The sequence below is a fragment of the Caretta caretta genome, chromosome 6, assembly GCF_965140235.1.
Source record: "Caretta caretta isolate rCarCar2 chromosome 6, rCarCar1.hap1, whole genome shotgun sequence".
NCBI classification, from domain to species: Eukaryota; Metazoa; Chordata; order Testudines; family Cheloniidae; genus Caretta; species Caretta caretta.
In genome coordinates, this window is record NC_134211.1 from 58,444,322 (window position 1) to 58,460,762 (window position 16,441).

Sequence of the window (16,441 nt, forward strand, 5' to 3'; positions counted from 1 at the left end):
GGGAGAAGGTCTGGCATGTTAGATAGGCTCCTGGGCGGTAGTTCAATGAGCTGCAAAATTAACTCTAATATTTCCTGTATGTGTTAACTGCATGCCATGAATTTTTTAGATTAGCTGTTACCATCCCATTTAAACACACTGTCCCTACCTGGGTCACGTCCGAATCCCTGCTCCTGAGAGTTGTTTGTGCTGCAGGATCCTCCACCTTGGCTGTTCTGCAGTCTGTATCAGAACATTGGCTTTCCTGCATGATTACCCAGGAACCATAAGGCTAGGGTGGCATTCTCCCCCTCGTGCACCGTCACCATCTTGTTCTGCTGTATCACAAATTCAGTGGACCGCAATGCAATGCAGATTATGCCTCCCATGGTGACCAACCTAGCCTTGTCCGTTACATAGTAGCGATCCTCCCAGCTGGCTTTTGGAAATGGCTTTTTATCCGAGACATATTGCAGAAGTACCTGGTCTCCCACTTCGTACTCCTTGCCAGAAGTTTGGCCATAAAAATAACTTCATTTTTCACTGGGCTTCCCCCTAAATGAAGCAGCTCACATTTTATTTTTATATTTCAGTTTTTAATACATTTTTCACAGGTGAGACTTTTTTTGGCCTGGCCTCTGTTAACTGCTGTATTTTAGCAACATTCTGTTTTACTGTTGGTTTGATTTCTTTATTCTTTTCTGAGTCTCAGCCAACTTGCTTTTCCTTAAATCACTCCACTTCAGTTTTTCATTGTGAAATAGGACATTTCCCAAGGCTAAATTCTGGGATTGTAAACTTTTTACCTTTTTGCCCAGAGTGAAATGTTTTCAGCCAATGTATTCTGCAGCTTTAGGTTTCTCTCTGCCTTTTGTACTCCTTTTTTAGTTTAGCACATTTTGTAGCTGTGCCTGCAGTTTCCTGAGAATCATGGGCCACAAAAGTGTGAGCTACGCTGACATCTGTGGGTTTAGTAAGACAGAAAGTGGTTTCTTGTCCTGTTGCCCCAGTCATGGTAATACACTATTGCATTCCATGCCCCACCTGAATTCTAGATGTTAAAGAGACTGAGACAAAGTTCCTCCTCCTGCCTTGGTGGGTCCTGTGCTTATTGGCAGATTTTCTCGCCTCGGAGGTTCACGGCAGCCCTCAGTTTGGCCACTTTTGTGGCTCAAATCTGCCGTTCACTCAGTTAGCCTCATCACTGGCCAGAAAGGAAGAACAAGAATCCCCTCAGTCTCTGCTGATCCACCTAGTGGTTCAGGGAACAGGTCAGAGACCTTCCCCTCTGGTGGAACCCACAGTCCAGTTCAACTCCTCCGGTATTGAGTTGGAGGGATGGAGGGAACCTGGGCCTGCCTTCTACTCCGGGTTCTAGCCCAGGGCCCTGTGGATTGCAGCTGTCTACAGTGGCTCTTGTAACAGCTGCGTGACAGCTCCAACTCACTGGCTACTTCCCCATGGCCTCCTCGCAACACCTTCTTTAGTCTCACCACAGGACCTTCCTCCAGATGTCTGATAATGCTTGTACTTCTCAGTCTTCCAGTAGTATGCCTTCTCACTCTCAGCTTCTTGTTCCTCTTGCTCCCAGCTCCTCACACGCACACCACAAACTGAAGTGAGTTCCTTTTTAAAACCCAGGTGCCCTGATTAGCCTGCCCTAATTGATTCTAGCAGCTTCTTGATTGGCTGCAGGTGTTCTAATCAGCCTGTCTGCCTTAATTGTTTCCAGAAAGTTCCTGATTGTTCTGGAACCTTCCCTGTTACCTTACCCAGGGAAAAAGGACCTACTTAACCTGGGGCTAATATATCTGCCTTCTATCACTTTCCTGTAGCCATCTGACCCAACCCTGTCACAAGACGGATTCTCCACTATCAAGCAAAGCATGTTTATGGATGTCTCCTATAACTGATAATACGTTGTGGCATTCCCACTCATCCAAGGTGAAGTGGGTAAGGATCCTGCATGAGTGGGAGGAGGCTCAGTATCCCTACTGAGGGACGGACGAAGCAGTTCCAGCCAGCAGACTGCTCCCTGTTCCCTAGGACACCTCTTGGAGCCTCCACACCACCTCCTCCAGTTCCTCATTGCACCTCTCTTCCTCATAAAAGGGGATCCATGGGTGCTCACAACCACCTCCTTTCTCTCTGCCACACACTCTACCATACCCAGGGGTTTCTGTACTACCCTTGGAATTGCATTCCTGGCCACTTTCAATCCTGTATGCTTCAGCCTCATCCACAGGGTCTTTGTGCTTTTCACCATGTCCTGGGGGGTAAAAATATTTTGCTTTTTCAACCTGAACATTAGTTCAGCCCCTCTCAAATACCATTTTAACTGCCTCTCTAACCTCTGGAAGTGGCCCATCGATAACAAGTTGTGGGTAGTCTGAATCATCACAAAATGGATTATTCATGACCAGAGAACAAGCAAAAAAAAAGTCGCTCTTCGTGTTTGGCAGGGGGCTCCTTAGGTTTCTGCTTAACAGCAACAATGGTGGTGATTGCTGCATCAGACCAGAATAAAACTCAGATAAGCTCTGCACACAGCAACTGCCACTATATCCAGCCTCTCTAGCCCTGTGGAATACGTAGCCAAACCCCAGAGCCAACTCCCTTTTGTAAAATCCTCTCCTATCCCTCTAGTCAGATCACAAAATTCAACCTGCTCTCTAGTTTTCAGAAGCCACTTCAACACTTCCTCCGTGCTTCTGGAGCAAGGGGCTATCTCCTCTGGTAAAAGGTTTTTAACCTTCACCTCTAAACAGGTACCACCCTGATTGTTTTGGACTGTGGACATGATTATAGGCTCCACTGGAACAGGCACCATAAGAGCAGCTTTAGAGTCCAGATTGCTCAAGGAAGGAAAAAGTGGATTATGAGGAGGTGGAGCCTCCTTAGACAATACAACACTGTGCTCATTAATGCTTCCTTCTTCCAAAAGTTTCACTGTCTGATTAAAAGCCCCTGTCAGTTCTGTATTCTCCAATTGCACTGCTTCTAGCTGTGGTTGCAGAACATCATTCTGCTCCTTAAGAGACTCACATTCTTGAGCGTTCTCAGTCAAAGTTCGTAGCTCAGTGACCTTGTCTATCAGTTCTTGTGTCTCACCCTTCTGCATTTCTTTAACTTGAGTTTTTATTTTCTGAATTCCAGTTTCAGTGCTCCATTTTGTTTCACAAAAGCTCTAGTGGTCGCTATCTCACCCTGAACTGTGTCTTTTACCCTTTTCTCAGCAACCTTTTTGTTGCTGAAAAAGTTGCTTTCAAGCACATTAGCCCCCACTTCAAGCAGATTCTGTCTTGTGAGGATGTCCATCTCCTTAAGGGGACCCCCACCATGTCTTGTCTACATATCTCTCCAGCGACTCCGCTGTCCCTTAAAAATGCCTTAAACCCCTCAATAGCCTTAGGTCGCAGTCCCTGGGATATTGGCTGTTAGCCCAATTTACAAACTGCGTAGCTCACCAGAACGTTGGAATGAGATTCACTTTCTCAGCAGATGGGTATAACAAATCTTTATTAAGGCAAAACACTCAGCACATGGTGGTCAGTTACTTACAAGTGGGAAGCTCATCAGGACAATTTCATCAGTCACCTCCAGCACTGGAGAATACAACTTCAACCTTCCTGTATTACACAAACTTATGTATAACTTTTTGTTATCTTTTCTTATACATACATCATAGTCTTTCATTTCCACGTTAACTCTCCTCCCCTGTCAGTACAGGTTTAGTGTTAGTTCAAATGAGTCTTTTCTAGCTTTTTAGTTTTCTCACAGACATGATTACTCTGCAATTTCTTACACATGCACAGTTCTACTTATGCTTACGCTGTTAAATTTTATCAGACCAGACTCTTAAAATTCACAGAAGGCTTCTGTCAGGCTTAAATATGTATTCACCCTCAATAGTCTGTTCTGTAACTGTTAGAGTGGGCACCTCTTTAATCTGTTTTGTAGCAGGTTGCTCTAACTTGAGTCTGTCTGCAGTGTGCACTGGACAGGTTTTCCAAAGGAATCTGAAAAATAAAGTAAGTTCTTTCATTTTGCAGTTCAACTTGGCAATCAAAGATATACCAGAGGTAACTCATGAAGCAAAGAAAGCCCTGGCAGGACAGCTACCTGCTGTTGGACGGTCAATGTGTGTAGAGATCTCTCTCAAAACCTCTGAGGTAAGAACCCAGTCAAGATACATCACCATTTGCTGACTTGCCCCTTAAATTACCTGCCTAAGCTCTTATTCTCTTGCCCAAGGCCATGTAAAAATCTCTCTAGACCTGCAGTGTGCTAGTATGCCACTGAAAATGAACATATTTTACAACTAAAGGGAAATCTCACTGCAAATTGGTGAGGCCAAACGCTTAGTGGGAGAGCTGCAAAATCAGCTTATTAGCTCACCTTGGGAGCTAAGCCATTCTGATGTAAGCATGTCCTGAGTACAGCCTCCATCCTACTTTTTATGGGGCTCCCTTGTCCCACAGTAAGATATCTTTGGGTCCTGTCCTTGTTAGCACATGCATATAATGAGGAAATAATGACCATCTGTTTACAAAGAATCAAGAGTCAGGAAAAATACATTCCCTTAGAACAATGGTTCTAAACCTATTTACCATTGTGGGCCACATCCAATACTACTTGTATGGCCCTGAGGATGTTACATGGGCCGCAGCTCTGTGCTGATTGGGCCACAGGCTGAGAACCACTGCCTTAGAGCTACATTGCTGTAACTGATTCTTAATGAAATGTGAAAGAGCTTGTTTGTTTTAAATGAGCTATGTTCCTGATCCTTTCTCTGATGCAGGGAGATTCCATGGAGCTGGAAATCTGGTGTCTAGAAATGAATGAAAAGTAAGTGTGTGTTCCTCAATTTTTGTTTTGTTTTTTTTTTTAATCAAATGAGCAAGTTTTTCCTGGCTGACTGAACGATTGAGCACACAGGGGACCTCACCTGAAACTGGAAAAGCTATGGGGAAGAGCTTAACAGCATTCCAAGATGTTGCCAAGGGCAGATCAGAAGGTGTTCCAGAGAGGTTCATATGAGGGGCCTTTAACCAGCAATTGGAGCTGTCATGCTCTGCTTCAATGTCCTGTGCTGTCTGGCATGCACCCTGACATGTACATCACAATGAGCAGCAGCCTAGTGGGAATGGAGAGACCATGGAGAAGGAGAAAAAAGACAAAATATTCTCTTTTCAAGTGCAGCGAGAGTTGTAATAAGCCCTTCAGGATCCCAGTATTATGTACCCGACACTGATTCTCAAGATCTGTGTGTAAAGGAATTTGGAGGCAAAGTTGGCATTAAGTCCTGCTTTTGTACTTTCCATCAGTTAAGTTAAAGGGAAACACTGTCATCTGCTTTTTCATAGCTCTTGCTTTTTGTATTCTTTGTTTCTCCCACCCTCTCCAAAACTGAGAAGTAACAAGGGAATGTAAGATTTGCCATATTAGATCATTGGTCTTTCAAGTCAGACATACCACTCGTGATGTTTCAGAGACAAGCCCCTCCCCCATGCACAATGCCCCTCTCCTGCTGCTTACTGTTCGTCAGAGAAGAGGATTAGAAATTAATTCTTTCTTGGTCCCTTGTGGCAATCAGTGTGTGCTGTCAAGCATGAAATTCAATTACCCAGGAACTACAAATGTTAATTATGCTAAAGTTACCCCTCTCTAGTACAAGGCCCTATACCTTCTGCAGCAGTGAGTTCTACAGAATCACTATTTACTGTTTGTCCTGGACTGGAATAGGAGTCTTGGCCTGCTAGCCCAGATACAGATTACCATCCTGATGCTTTATTTCAGGTCTGTCTTTCACTCTTAAGCAAGTATTAGATTACTGGCCCAACTCCCTTTTGGTGTAAATTTGCATTGCTTGGCTGGAAACATTGGTCTAACTGCTTCTATGTGCTCTCTAGGTGTGACAAAGAAATCAAAGTTTCGTACACTGTGTACAATAGGCTGTCTCTGCTGCTGAAGTCCTTGCTTGCTATAACCAGGGTGACTCCAGCCTACAGACTTTCCAGGAAACAGGGCCATGAATACGTAATACTGTACAGGTAATGTAGACTGATATTCTGTGTCTGAACTGAAACAGTAGGAGACTTTTAGGCACACACAATCCAGCTACTCAATTGGAATTTGGCTAGAAAAACCAAAGCCAATATCTGAAACTTATGCAAAAATTGCCAAAAGATAGATAGATAGATAGATCCCTAATGATCAGGACTTCAGTGTTATATCTGATTTGTAGCACAGCGCCTCCAGCTGCAGCTCGCCAACCCACCCTGGGATGCTGGAGAACAGATTGAAAAATGTGTGTAATTGTATATGTGACTTATGCACACAATAATTGTACATGCACTTGAACAGTTAATTGCGTAACTGGTCATTTTGGCAAACAATTACCAAAGACATATATAGAATCACAATAAATGCATGCACAAATTGGACACTCAAGTACATTCATACAGAACACAGTTTAAAAAGCTAGTTCTGGAAGAAGGTCATTTCTTAAATCCTCACTGCCACTTCCCGCAACTCCTAGGATTTTCCTGTAGGTCTCCTACCCAAATACTAATCAGGCTTAGCCCTACTTAGCTTGTGAGATTTGATGGGCTCACAGCTTGAGGTAGGATGGTTGCTGGCCTAATCCCGTTCTTTTTGACCTCAGGAAGTGGTTGTATAGAGCATTGGGGTGGTGAGTTGAAGCTACTGCAAAGTCACAGGTTTGTTACCATGATTGGCACAGAAGTTGTGAGGTTTAACAAAATTCTCATCTTTTCTCTGTTCTTGCCCACATTGCTTGTTTCTTTAATGTGCAGGTAACAGAGTGTAACGGGATTCACTCACCACCGAGGTTGCCTCCTTGTGGCTGGGTCTGGGGATAAACTCTAGTCTGGTCTATTGCCCCCTTCTGCCACTTGCTCGCCCTGTGGTCCTTTTCACTCTCCAGCACTCAGGGTGCTCTCTCTTCATGACTCAGCCATCTGGCCAGATCACTATATAGTTTTTTCCCTTCTGGTGTATCAGTATCTCGCTGGACCAACTGTCCAGATGCCACCTTCACCAGTCCTGTGCCACTTCCCAGTGGCTGGTAGGGGAACTTGAGCCTGCCTGCTACTCTAGGTTTCAGCCCAAGGACCCTATAATCAGCAGCCAAGGTCTAAGCAGTCTCAACCCTCACTGCTCTTTCCCTGGGCTTCTTCCTACTCTGCCTTCCACAGGCTTTTTTGCCTACAACCCCTGTGGGTAAATCCCTTCCATCAGGGACAGGATGGGATCCCAGGGCTTTTTCTTCCCCATAGGTTTCCTCCTACCCACTTCTCTATGCCCAGAGAACAACTGAAAGACTCTCTCCCTGCAACCCCCTTCTTTGTCATAGGTTTTTTTTGTTTGTTTTTGGTTTTTTTGAGGCACAGCAGTGTCATCCCACAAGGCTATGACCGCCACTTTCTCCATTCATTTTAGCCATTTTTTTAATCCCTCCCTCCCCACCCAATCATTCCATTTCCGTTTAGGGAAATTTTTTTGATTCCAAGCCAGCTACATTTTTTTATGAAGAAACTTACTTTCTGTAGACTATTGCCCAGAATGCCATAGAACATGTTTCTTTGGTTTTGTGCATATTATTCAGCCCATCTTTGTCTTTTTAATCAGGTTAACTTACTATTTAACGCACAGTGACCTGCTAACACTCTCTAAAAATGACTACTTCACATTATGATAATTGTGGCATATAGTATTATCTCCAATTTTTTGAGTATGTCATAAAACCTTTGTCCCTTTGTTTCCTTGACCCATAGTTTTTGCCATTCCTTTGCAAGCTTATTCATGATCACACTTTTAAATTCTCCTCTACTTAAGGGTATCTTAATATCCACCTCCACATGGTATTTTTGTCAGCCATTTCATATCCTTTTGTCAGCCATCTGATTTCCAGGTATTCTGATGTGCATAAGAATCCATGCTATTGTTACACAGACACCTGCTTGCATTGTTTCCATAGTTAGAAACGTTATTTCACTTGTCATTTCTACTTTCCAAAGTCCCTGTTCTGATTGTCATAATGCCTGACAAGGAGTCAGATAAAATTGCAGCTGTAGCTGGTCACGCATCTCCTACCCAGCTCAGTGCCAACATTATGCCCATTAGTTTAGCTTTCAGAATGGTCCCATAATTTGATGGCATTTTAAATTTGTGGATTCCAAGACTAGTAGCACAGAAGGCTGTTTCCACTCTACCCATGCTGTCATCTTTTGATCTGTCTGCATAGATTTGGCAAAGCTGGCCTCATTTTTTCTAAATAAATTAAGAAATTTGATTAGTCCTAATGTGTGAATTTTTTTCTTCTCTTGGTTTGGTTTTTTACATACAATTCCAAATCCACAAATGGGGAATAACTGCAGCTGTAATTTGATTTCCCATGATTAAAAAATTCTAGTTCTCTCAATATTTCTTTTTTACATATCTCCTTTTCCCATTTTTACTCTGATTAGTATGAGGAAATGTGTGGCAATCCATATCATTTTGTCTACTTGGCTTCCGGCAATCCTCATACTTCTATTTTCATGATTCCCTTTTACCTTTGTGCAAAAGGTTAGATCTAATAGTTTCATCCTTGGATTGATAGGTCCCTCTTCAGTGGCTAGTTGCAGCACACATTACTGAGGTAAACACTGCACCACATGCCAGTCGCAGAGCTTGGGCCTGGAGCAGTTCCAGGTGTCTAAGAGTTGTTTCTGAGGCTGAACCAAAAGCTTGGCATCCATTGTCTAAAACTGGTCTTATCAATGCTTCACTATACATTATCAATACCTTCTTATCTGCACCCCATTTGTTTCCAGCTACGCCTTTTAAGTAAGTTCATCCTACTTGTACATTTTCGTATGGTGTTATCTATGTGACCTTTCCAAGTTAACATTTTATCAAGCACTATTCCTAGGAACAAAACTTTTGTTCTGAATTTTTTCACCATAAAGAAATAAGTCCCAGTCTTCCTTAATTTTCTTCCAGGTTAAAAACATTTCCTTAGTTTTTGCACGTGAGAATTTAAATCTCCAATAATTTCTGCACTTGGAAATTCTCTGGAGTGCCTCATTTTTCTTTTCCACAGCTATTTCAAGTCTTTTATGCTTAGTTCATATAGCACAGTCGTCTGTGAAAAGGGAAATACTTATTCCCATCTGCACACTTTCCAGGAGGTCACTTATCATAATGGAAAAAAAGAAGGGCTAACAATACTCCTTGTGGAGTTGCATTTGTAAGCTTGTAGGTTTTGGTTAAAGCTGTTCCCACTTTGACTTGTGTCGTTCTGTCCCTTAAAAAGTGCTTTATCCACCAACATGTCCTCTTTTGTTAATTCCAATTTTGGTTATTTTTATATAGGAGGCCTTCCCTTCATAGCATATCATATGCTTTTTCGATGTCCAGGAAGTCCTTAGTTCTTTCGATGTCCATAGAGTTCTTAGTCCTTATGCTTTTTTGTACATCCAGTTCTAGTCTCACTATATGATCAATTGTACATCTTCCTTTGCTGAAACCACTTTGTATCTCAGTTATAATACTTAGTTTATAAATATTTTCTCTAAGTATTCCACAAGCCTTAAATTTATAATTTTTTTTCCTTGATTTTTCCCACTCATGGTATGAGGGCAGTGGGCCCATAAGGATCAGGTTTTGTATGATCCTTGCCTGGTTTCTTAACTGGTATTACCAATGTTTGTTTCCATGCTATTGGCCCCAGTCCTTTTTCCCATATATCATTCTATAACCACAATAGAATCTTTAAACTCCCTTCTGACCAGTACTGGAGCATTTCATTATGTATATTATCTTTACCTGGAGCTGTAGTTTTCCTTTTTCTAATGGCTGCAATAAGCTCCTGCATTTTAAAATGTTTGTTTAGCACACCATTAGTATATTCTCTCCAGCCATTTAATTGGTCACCGTTTTTCTCAATACATCTTTTTCTTCTCACAAAACTCATTGCTTTAATTCATATCACTACTGACCTTTTGGAAGTCTTTTGCTAAAATGGCTGCCTTTCCTAAGTTGGAGACCTCAATATCATTGTTTCCAGTAAGATCAGGTATAGGTTTACTTTTACTTTGAATTCCATGCACTCAATTTGCTTATATATTTCTGAAAGCTGAGAATCTTTGTATCATTTCCTATAGAAATTTTTCCAATTTTTTGTCTTTTTGATAATCCTTTGCGCTACTACCTTACATCTTTTATAATTCATTAAGTCTTTACTGTTCATTGTGTGTTTTGCTTGCTTGTCTGCCTTATTTCTTTCCTTGATTGCTAATTTGCAATCTTCATTATACCAGGGAATGGGATTTCTGAGTTGTAGGCAATTTCATGTTTTGTAGATGGCCAGATTAGTTGCTGCTGTAATTCCTTTTATTATGTTATAGAATTCTCCCAAGTTGTCACTTGCACAGTTACTACATAAATATTCATCACATTTATATCTTAAAAAGGCCCCAGTTAGCTTTTTGAAAATTTCAGCTTGGAGCTCTGTGTTTTTCTACATTTCTTTGGCTTTGGTACTCAATCAGCATAGGGAAGTGATCACTTCCTATTCTGTCATCTTTATGAATTTCCCAGTTGCATTTACTATGTATTATTTGCTGTGGTTCCCAAATCCAAAACTGAAAAAGATCCATCCATTAAATTAAATTTAGTAGGTGTTCCTATATTCAATATTACCAGGTTATGCATATCAAATTGTTCTAAGCATTTACCATTTAGATCAATTTTCTTATCTCCGCATAGCTCAGTATGACTATCAAAGTCTCTGCAAATTATGACTGTTTGTTTGACTGTTTTTTCTAATTCTAAAATAGTTTATTTGGATTACAGTAGAAACTCAGAGTTATGGATACCTTGGGAATGGAGTTTGTTCGTAACTGAAATGTTTGCAACTCTGAACAAAGTGCCGTTCAGGCTCCAGATCCAGTAGCTGACACTCAAAGCCAGGACTCAGCAGCAGCTGAGCAACCTAGTCAGCCCTGGCATGAGTTTGCACCTTGTCCCATTGGGGGTTTGAGAGAGAGCTGCGCAGACCCCAGCAATGCTCCTGCTCTGCTGTCTCCCGTGGGTAGGGTGGGGACCAGTAGCCCAGATGTGCTTATCTTTAAGATGCAATACAGGCACAGTACAGTACTTGGCTTTTTTTGTGTTTTTGTTTTTAAATTCTCTGCTGCTACATGATTGGTTACTTCCGGTTTCACATGGTGTCCGGTTGACCAGTCAGTCTGTAACTCTGGTGCTCATATTTTTGAGGTTCTACTGTATAAACACTATAAATCTGTATTTAATGGTTTCTGTTCTGCATGGGAATCTCAGTAGCATTATATTCAAACCTTAGTTTCTGCATATCCGTTTTAATGTAACTAAGTCCCTCTTTTGTAGCCTCTTAATCTCTCCAGGGTATATCATATCCTGGTAAATTGAACATAAGCTTACTTATTACCCATATTTCTTGCACACATGTTACATCAGGCTTCTTTCCCATTTCAAAGATGGCTTTCTTAAATTCTTGTCCATGTGCATTCCAACTAAGGATCATTAAAACCAGGTTGTTTAGGTTGTATTATTGCCTTCATTTAAAAATCACATGAATGCAGTCAATCAAGAGGTTGTTTATCTTTAGATATTTTTCTACTGCTTTTGCTATGACTTTAATCTTTTCTGCTTCCCCCCCCCAACCCATCAGCAAGATGCAGTTAATTACTTCTGTAATTAATGTTATAAATTTCCCTTTACCTACAAGCAATACACAATCTCCCATAACTCTCTCAGGGTATGTCTACACTACGAAATTAGGTCGAATTTATAGAAGTCGGTTTTTTAGAAACCGTTTTTACATAGTCGATTGTGTGTGTCCCCACACAAAATGCTCTAAGTGCATTAACTCGGCGGAGTGCTTCCACAGTACTGAGGCTAGCGTCGACTTCCAGAGTGTTGCACTTGTGATTAGCCATCCCACAGTTCCCGCAGTCTCCACAGCCCATTGGAATTCTGGGTTGAGATGCCAATGCCTAATGGGGCAAAAACATTGTCCAGCATTATCCAGCAGTATATGCAGCACCAGAACCTGCCAAAGCGAAACCAGGCGAGTAGGCGACGTCAGCGCAGGGACGAGAGTGATGAGGACATGGACACAGACTTCTCTGAAAGCATGGGCCCTGGCAATGTGGGCATCATGGTGCTAATGGGGCAGGTTCATGCCGTGGAATGCCGATTCTGGGCCCGGGAAACAAGCACAGACTGGTGGGACCGCACAGTGTTGCAGGTCTGGGACGATTCCCAGTGGCTGCGAAACTTTTGCATGCGTAAGGGCACTTACATGGAACTTTGTGACTTGCTTTCCCCTGCCCTGAAGTGCATGAATACCAAGATGAGAGCAGCCCTCACAGTTGAGAAGCGAGTGGCAATAGCCCTGTGGAAGCTTGCAATGCCAGACATCTACCGGTCAGTTGGGAATCAATTTGGAGTGGGCAAATCTACTGTGGGGGCTGCTGTGATGCAAGTAGCCAACGCAATCAAAGATCTGCTGATATCAAGGGTAGTGACCCTGGGAAGCGTGCAGGTCATAGTGGATGGCTTTGCTGCAATGGGATTCCCTAACTGTGGTGGGGCCATAGACAGAACCCATAGCCTTATCTTGGCACCGGAGCACCAAGCTGGCGAGTACATAAACTGCAAGGGGTACTTTTCAATAGTGCTACAAGCACTGGAGGATCACAAGGGACGTTTCACCAACATCAACGTGGGATGGCTGGGAAAGGTACATGACGTGCGCATCTTCAGGAACTCTGGTCTGTTTGAAAAGCTGCAGGAAGGGACTTTATTCCCAGACCAGAAAATAACTGTTGGGGATGTTGAAATGCCTATAGTTATCCTTGGGGACCCAGCCTACCCCTTAATGCCATGGCTCATGAAGCCACACACAGGCAGCCTGAACAGTAGTCAGGAGCTGTTCAACTACAGGCTGAGCAAGTGTGGAATGGTGGTAGAATGTGCATTTGGACGTTTAAAAGCGCACTGGCGCAGTTTACTGACTCAGTTAGACCTCAGCAAAACCAATATTCCCTCTGTTATTACTGCTTGCTGTGAGCTCCACAATCTCTGAGAGAGTAAGGGGGAGATGTTTATGGCGGGGTGGGAGGTTGAGGCAAATCGCCTGGCTGCTGGTTACACGCAGCCAGACACCAGGGCGGTTAGAAGAGCACAGGAGGGTGTGGTGAGCGTCAGAGAAGCTTTGAAAACCAGTTTCATGACTGGCCAGGCTACAGTGTGAAAGTTCTGTTTGTTTCTCCTTGATAAACCCCTCCCCACCTTAGTTCACTCTACTTCCCTGTAAGCATCACATTCATGCATTCTGTATTAATTCGTCACACAAATAGGGGGATAACTGACAAGGTAGCCCAGGAGGGGTGGTGGAGGAGGGAAGGACAAGGCCACACAGCACTTTAAAACTAATTGAATGCCAGCTTTCTGTTGCTTGGGCAATCCTCTGGAGTGGAGTAGCTGGGTGGCCGAAGGCCCCCCCCCCCACATTCTTGGGAGTCTGGGTGAGGAGGTATGGAACTTGGGGAGGAGGGCAGTTGGTTACACAGGGGCTGTAGCAGTGGTCTGTGCTCCTGCTGCCTTTCCTGCAGCTCAACCATATGCTGGAGCATATTAGTTTGATCCTCCAGCAGTCTCAGCATTGAATCCTGTCTCCTCTCATCATGCTGCCGCCATCTCTCCTCTTTAGCCCGCCACTACTCTCTTCAGCCCGCCACCTCTCCTCACGTTCATTTTGTGCTTTCCTGCACTCTGACATTGTCTGCCTCCGCACATTCGTCTGTGCTCTGTCAGTGTTGGAGGACAGCATGAGGTCAGAGAACATTTCATCGCGAGTGTGTTTTTTTCGCCTTCTAATCTTCGCTAGCCTCCGGGAAGGAGAAGATCCTGTGATCCTTGAAACACATGCATGCAGCTGGTGGAGAGAAAAAAAGGGACAGTGATAGTTAAAAAGACACATTTTATAGAGCAATGGGCACACTCTTTCACAGTAAGCCTTGCTGTTAACATAGCACATGTGCTTTCGTTCCAAGGTCGCATTTTGCCTCCCCCCACCGCGTGGCTAACAGCGGGGAACATTTTGTTCAGCCACAGGCAAACAGCCCAGCAGGAACGGGCACCTCTGAATGTCCCCTTAAGAAAAGCACCCTATTTCAACCAGGTGACCATGAATGATATCACTCTGCTGAGGATAACAGAGATAAAGAACGGATGTTGTTTGAACGCCAGCAAACATACGCTGCAATGCTTTGTTCTGCAATGATTCCCGACCATGTGCTACTGGACTGGTGTGGTAAAGTGTCCTACCATGGTGGAAGGAATAAGGCTGCCCTCCCCAGAAACCTTTTGCAAAGGCTTTGGGAGTACATCCAGGAGAGCTTTATGGAGATGTCCCTGGAGGATTTCCGCTCCATCCCCAGATACATTAACAGACTTTTCCAGTACCTGTACTGGCTGCGAATGCCAGGGCAAATAATCATTAAACACGCTTGCTTTTAAACCATGTATACTATTTAAAAAGGTACACTCACCAGAGGTCCCTTCTCCACCTGGCGGGTCCAGAAGGCAGCCTTGGGTGGGTTCGGGGGGGTACTGGCTCCAGGTCCAGGGTGAGAAACAGTTCCTGGCTGTCGGGAAAACCAGTTTCTCTGCTTGCTTTCTGTGAGCTACCTACAACCTCATCATCATCATCATCCTCTTCCTCGTCCCCAAAACCTGCTTCCATGTTGCCTCCCTCTCCATTGAAGGAGTCAAAGCACACGGTTGGGGTAATGGTGGCTGAACCCCCTAAAATGACATGCAGCTCATCATAGAAGTGGCATGCTTTCGGCTCTGACCCGGAGCGGCCGTTTGCCTCTCTGGTTTTCTGGTAGGCTTGCCTCATCTCCTTAAGTTTCATGCGGCACTGCTTTGGGTCCCTGTTATGGCCTCTGTCCTTCATGCCCTGGGATATTTTTGACAAATGTTTTGGCATTTTGAAAACTGGAACAGAGTTCTGATAGCACAGATTCATCTCCCCATACAGCGATCAGATCCCGTACCTCTCGTTCAGTCCATGCTGGAGCTCTTTTGCGATTCTGGGATTCCATCATGGTCACCTCTGCGGATGAGCTCTGCACTCACCTGCAGCTTGCCACGCTGGTCAAACAGGAAATGAGATTCAAAAGTTTGCGGGCTTTTTCCTGTCTAGCTGGCCAGTGCATCTGAGTTGAGAGCGCTGTCCAGAGTGGTCACAATGGAGCACTCTGGGATAGCTCCCGGAGGCCAATACCGTCGAATTGCATCCACGCTACCCCAAATTTGACCCGGCAAGGCCGATTTCAGCACTAATCCCCTTGTTGGGGATGGAGTAGAGAAATAGATTTTAAGAGCCCTTTAAGTAGAAAAAAAGGGATTCATCGTGTGGACGGGTGCAGGGTTAAATCGATTTAACGCTGCTAAACTCTACCTCAACTACTAGTGTAGACCAGGGTTCGTTCTCTTTCCTGACTAGAGATGTGTTCTGCTGCACCTGTATATCTTTTCTCTCACTTGAGTATTTTTCTATTTTCTGCATTTGGGTATCTTTTCGTAGCCTCCGCAGATGACACTTTTTAAATTATTTAAATATTTTGTATTTCTCTAACTTGTTCTGCTACTGAACATCCTTTATATTCTGCACTGTGCTTTCCCTCACAATTGTTGCATTTAGGTTCTGTTCTTTCTACACAGTTGTCATTTGTGTGACTTCCTTCACATTTACTGTACCTCATTGTTCCCTTAGTCAAACCTTTGACAGCCATTTCTATGTGGCAATTACAGCACCTCATGGCAGAAGACGGGGGAGGGAATATATGGTTTAACCCAGAAATATTGATACCCCACTTTTAAGTGTTATGCCTCTTGATCCCTCTGTAGATGGCCAGTTTTCTGCCTCTCTCCTAAGTAGCTGTTTAACAAACAATAGTTTATCTTTGCCTGTACTCTTTTTGTGATATCCTCAGAGAATCCTAACCATATTCCCTACATAACCCCTTTTGCTTATGTCAGGAATTTAGGCAATTGACAAGTAACTTTCATTTTCCCTAAGCTTACAGATTCAAGAAGTTTTTCAACTTGCTCCTGATGTGTACAGTCTATCAATAGATCTCCGCCCTGCATTCTTTTAGCTCTTTGTATGTCACAACCCCCTGAAAATGGAATGGATAAAGAAAAGTGGTGAACATCTCTTACCTTCACATCTTCTCACTTATTTGACAATTATGAAATGTTGACTTTTATCCTGCATTTGTTTTTCATTTCTGTGCATTCCTTCTTCAAATCCTGACATATCAAGACTTCGTTTCCCCCTGTTCTGAGACCACTCTTTGTCCCCCGCTGCTTCTCCTTCATAGTCCAAGGAGATTTT

At 43.4% G+C, this 16,441-nt stretch overlaps 1 protein-coding gene across 7 annotated transcripts in view; it reads left to right on the forward strand.

The window, feature by feature from the left end:
- Positions 1-16,441, forward strand: part of ATG13 (autophagy related 13) — a 49,157-nt gene that overhangs the window by 11,453 nt on the left and 21,263 nt on the right. For 6 of the 7 annotated variants that reach the window (XM_048853564.2, XM_048853562.2, XM_048853563.2 and 3 more), the window contains exons 4-6: positions 4,032-4,151; positions 4,781-4,827; positions 5,892-6,032. In XM_048853564.2, the coding sequence (XP_048709521.1) occupies positions 4,032-4,151; positions 4,781-4,827; positions 5,892-6,032 (308 nt within the window). The remainder of the gene's footprint in view (positions 1-4,031; positions 4,152-4,780; positions 4,828-5,891; positions 6,033-16,441) is intronic. The other variant, XM_048853565.2, reaches the window with a different exon arrangement.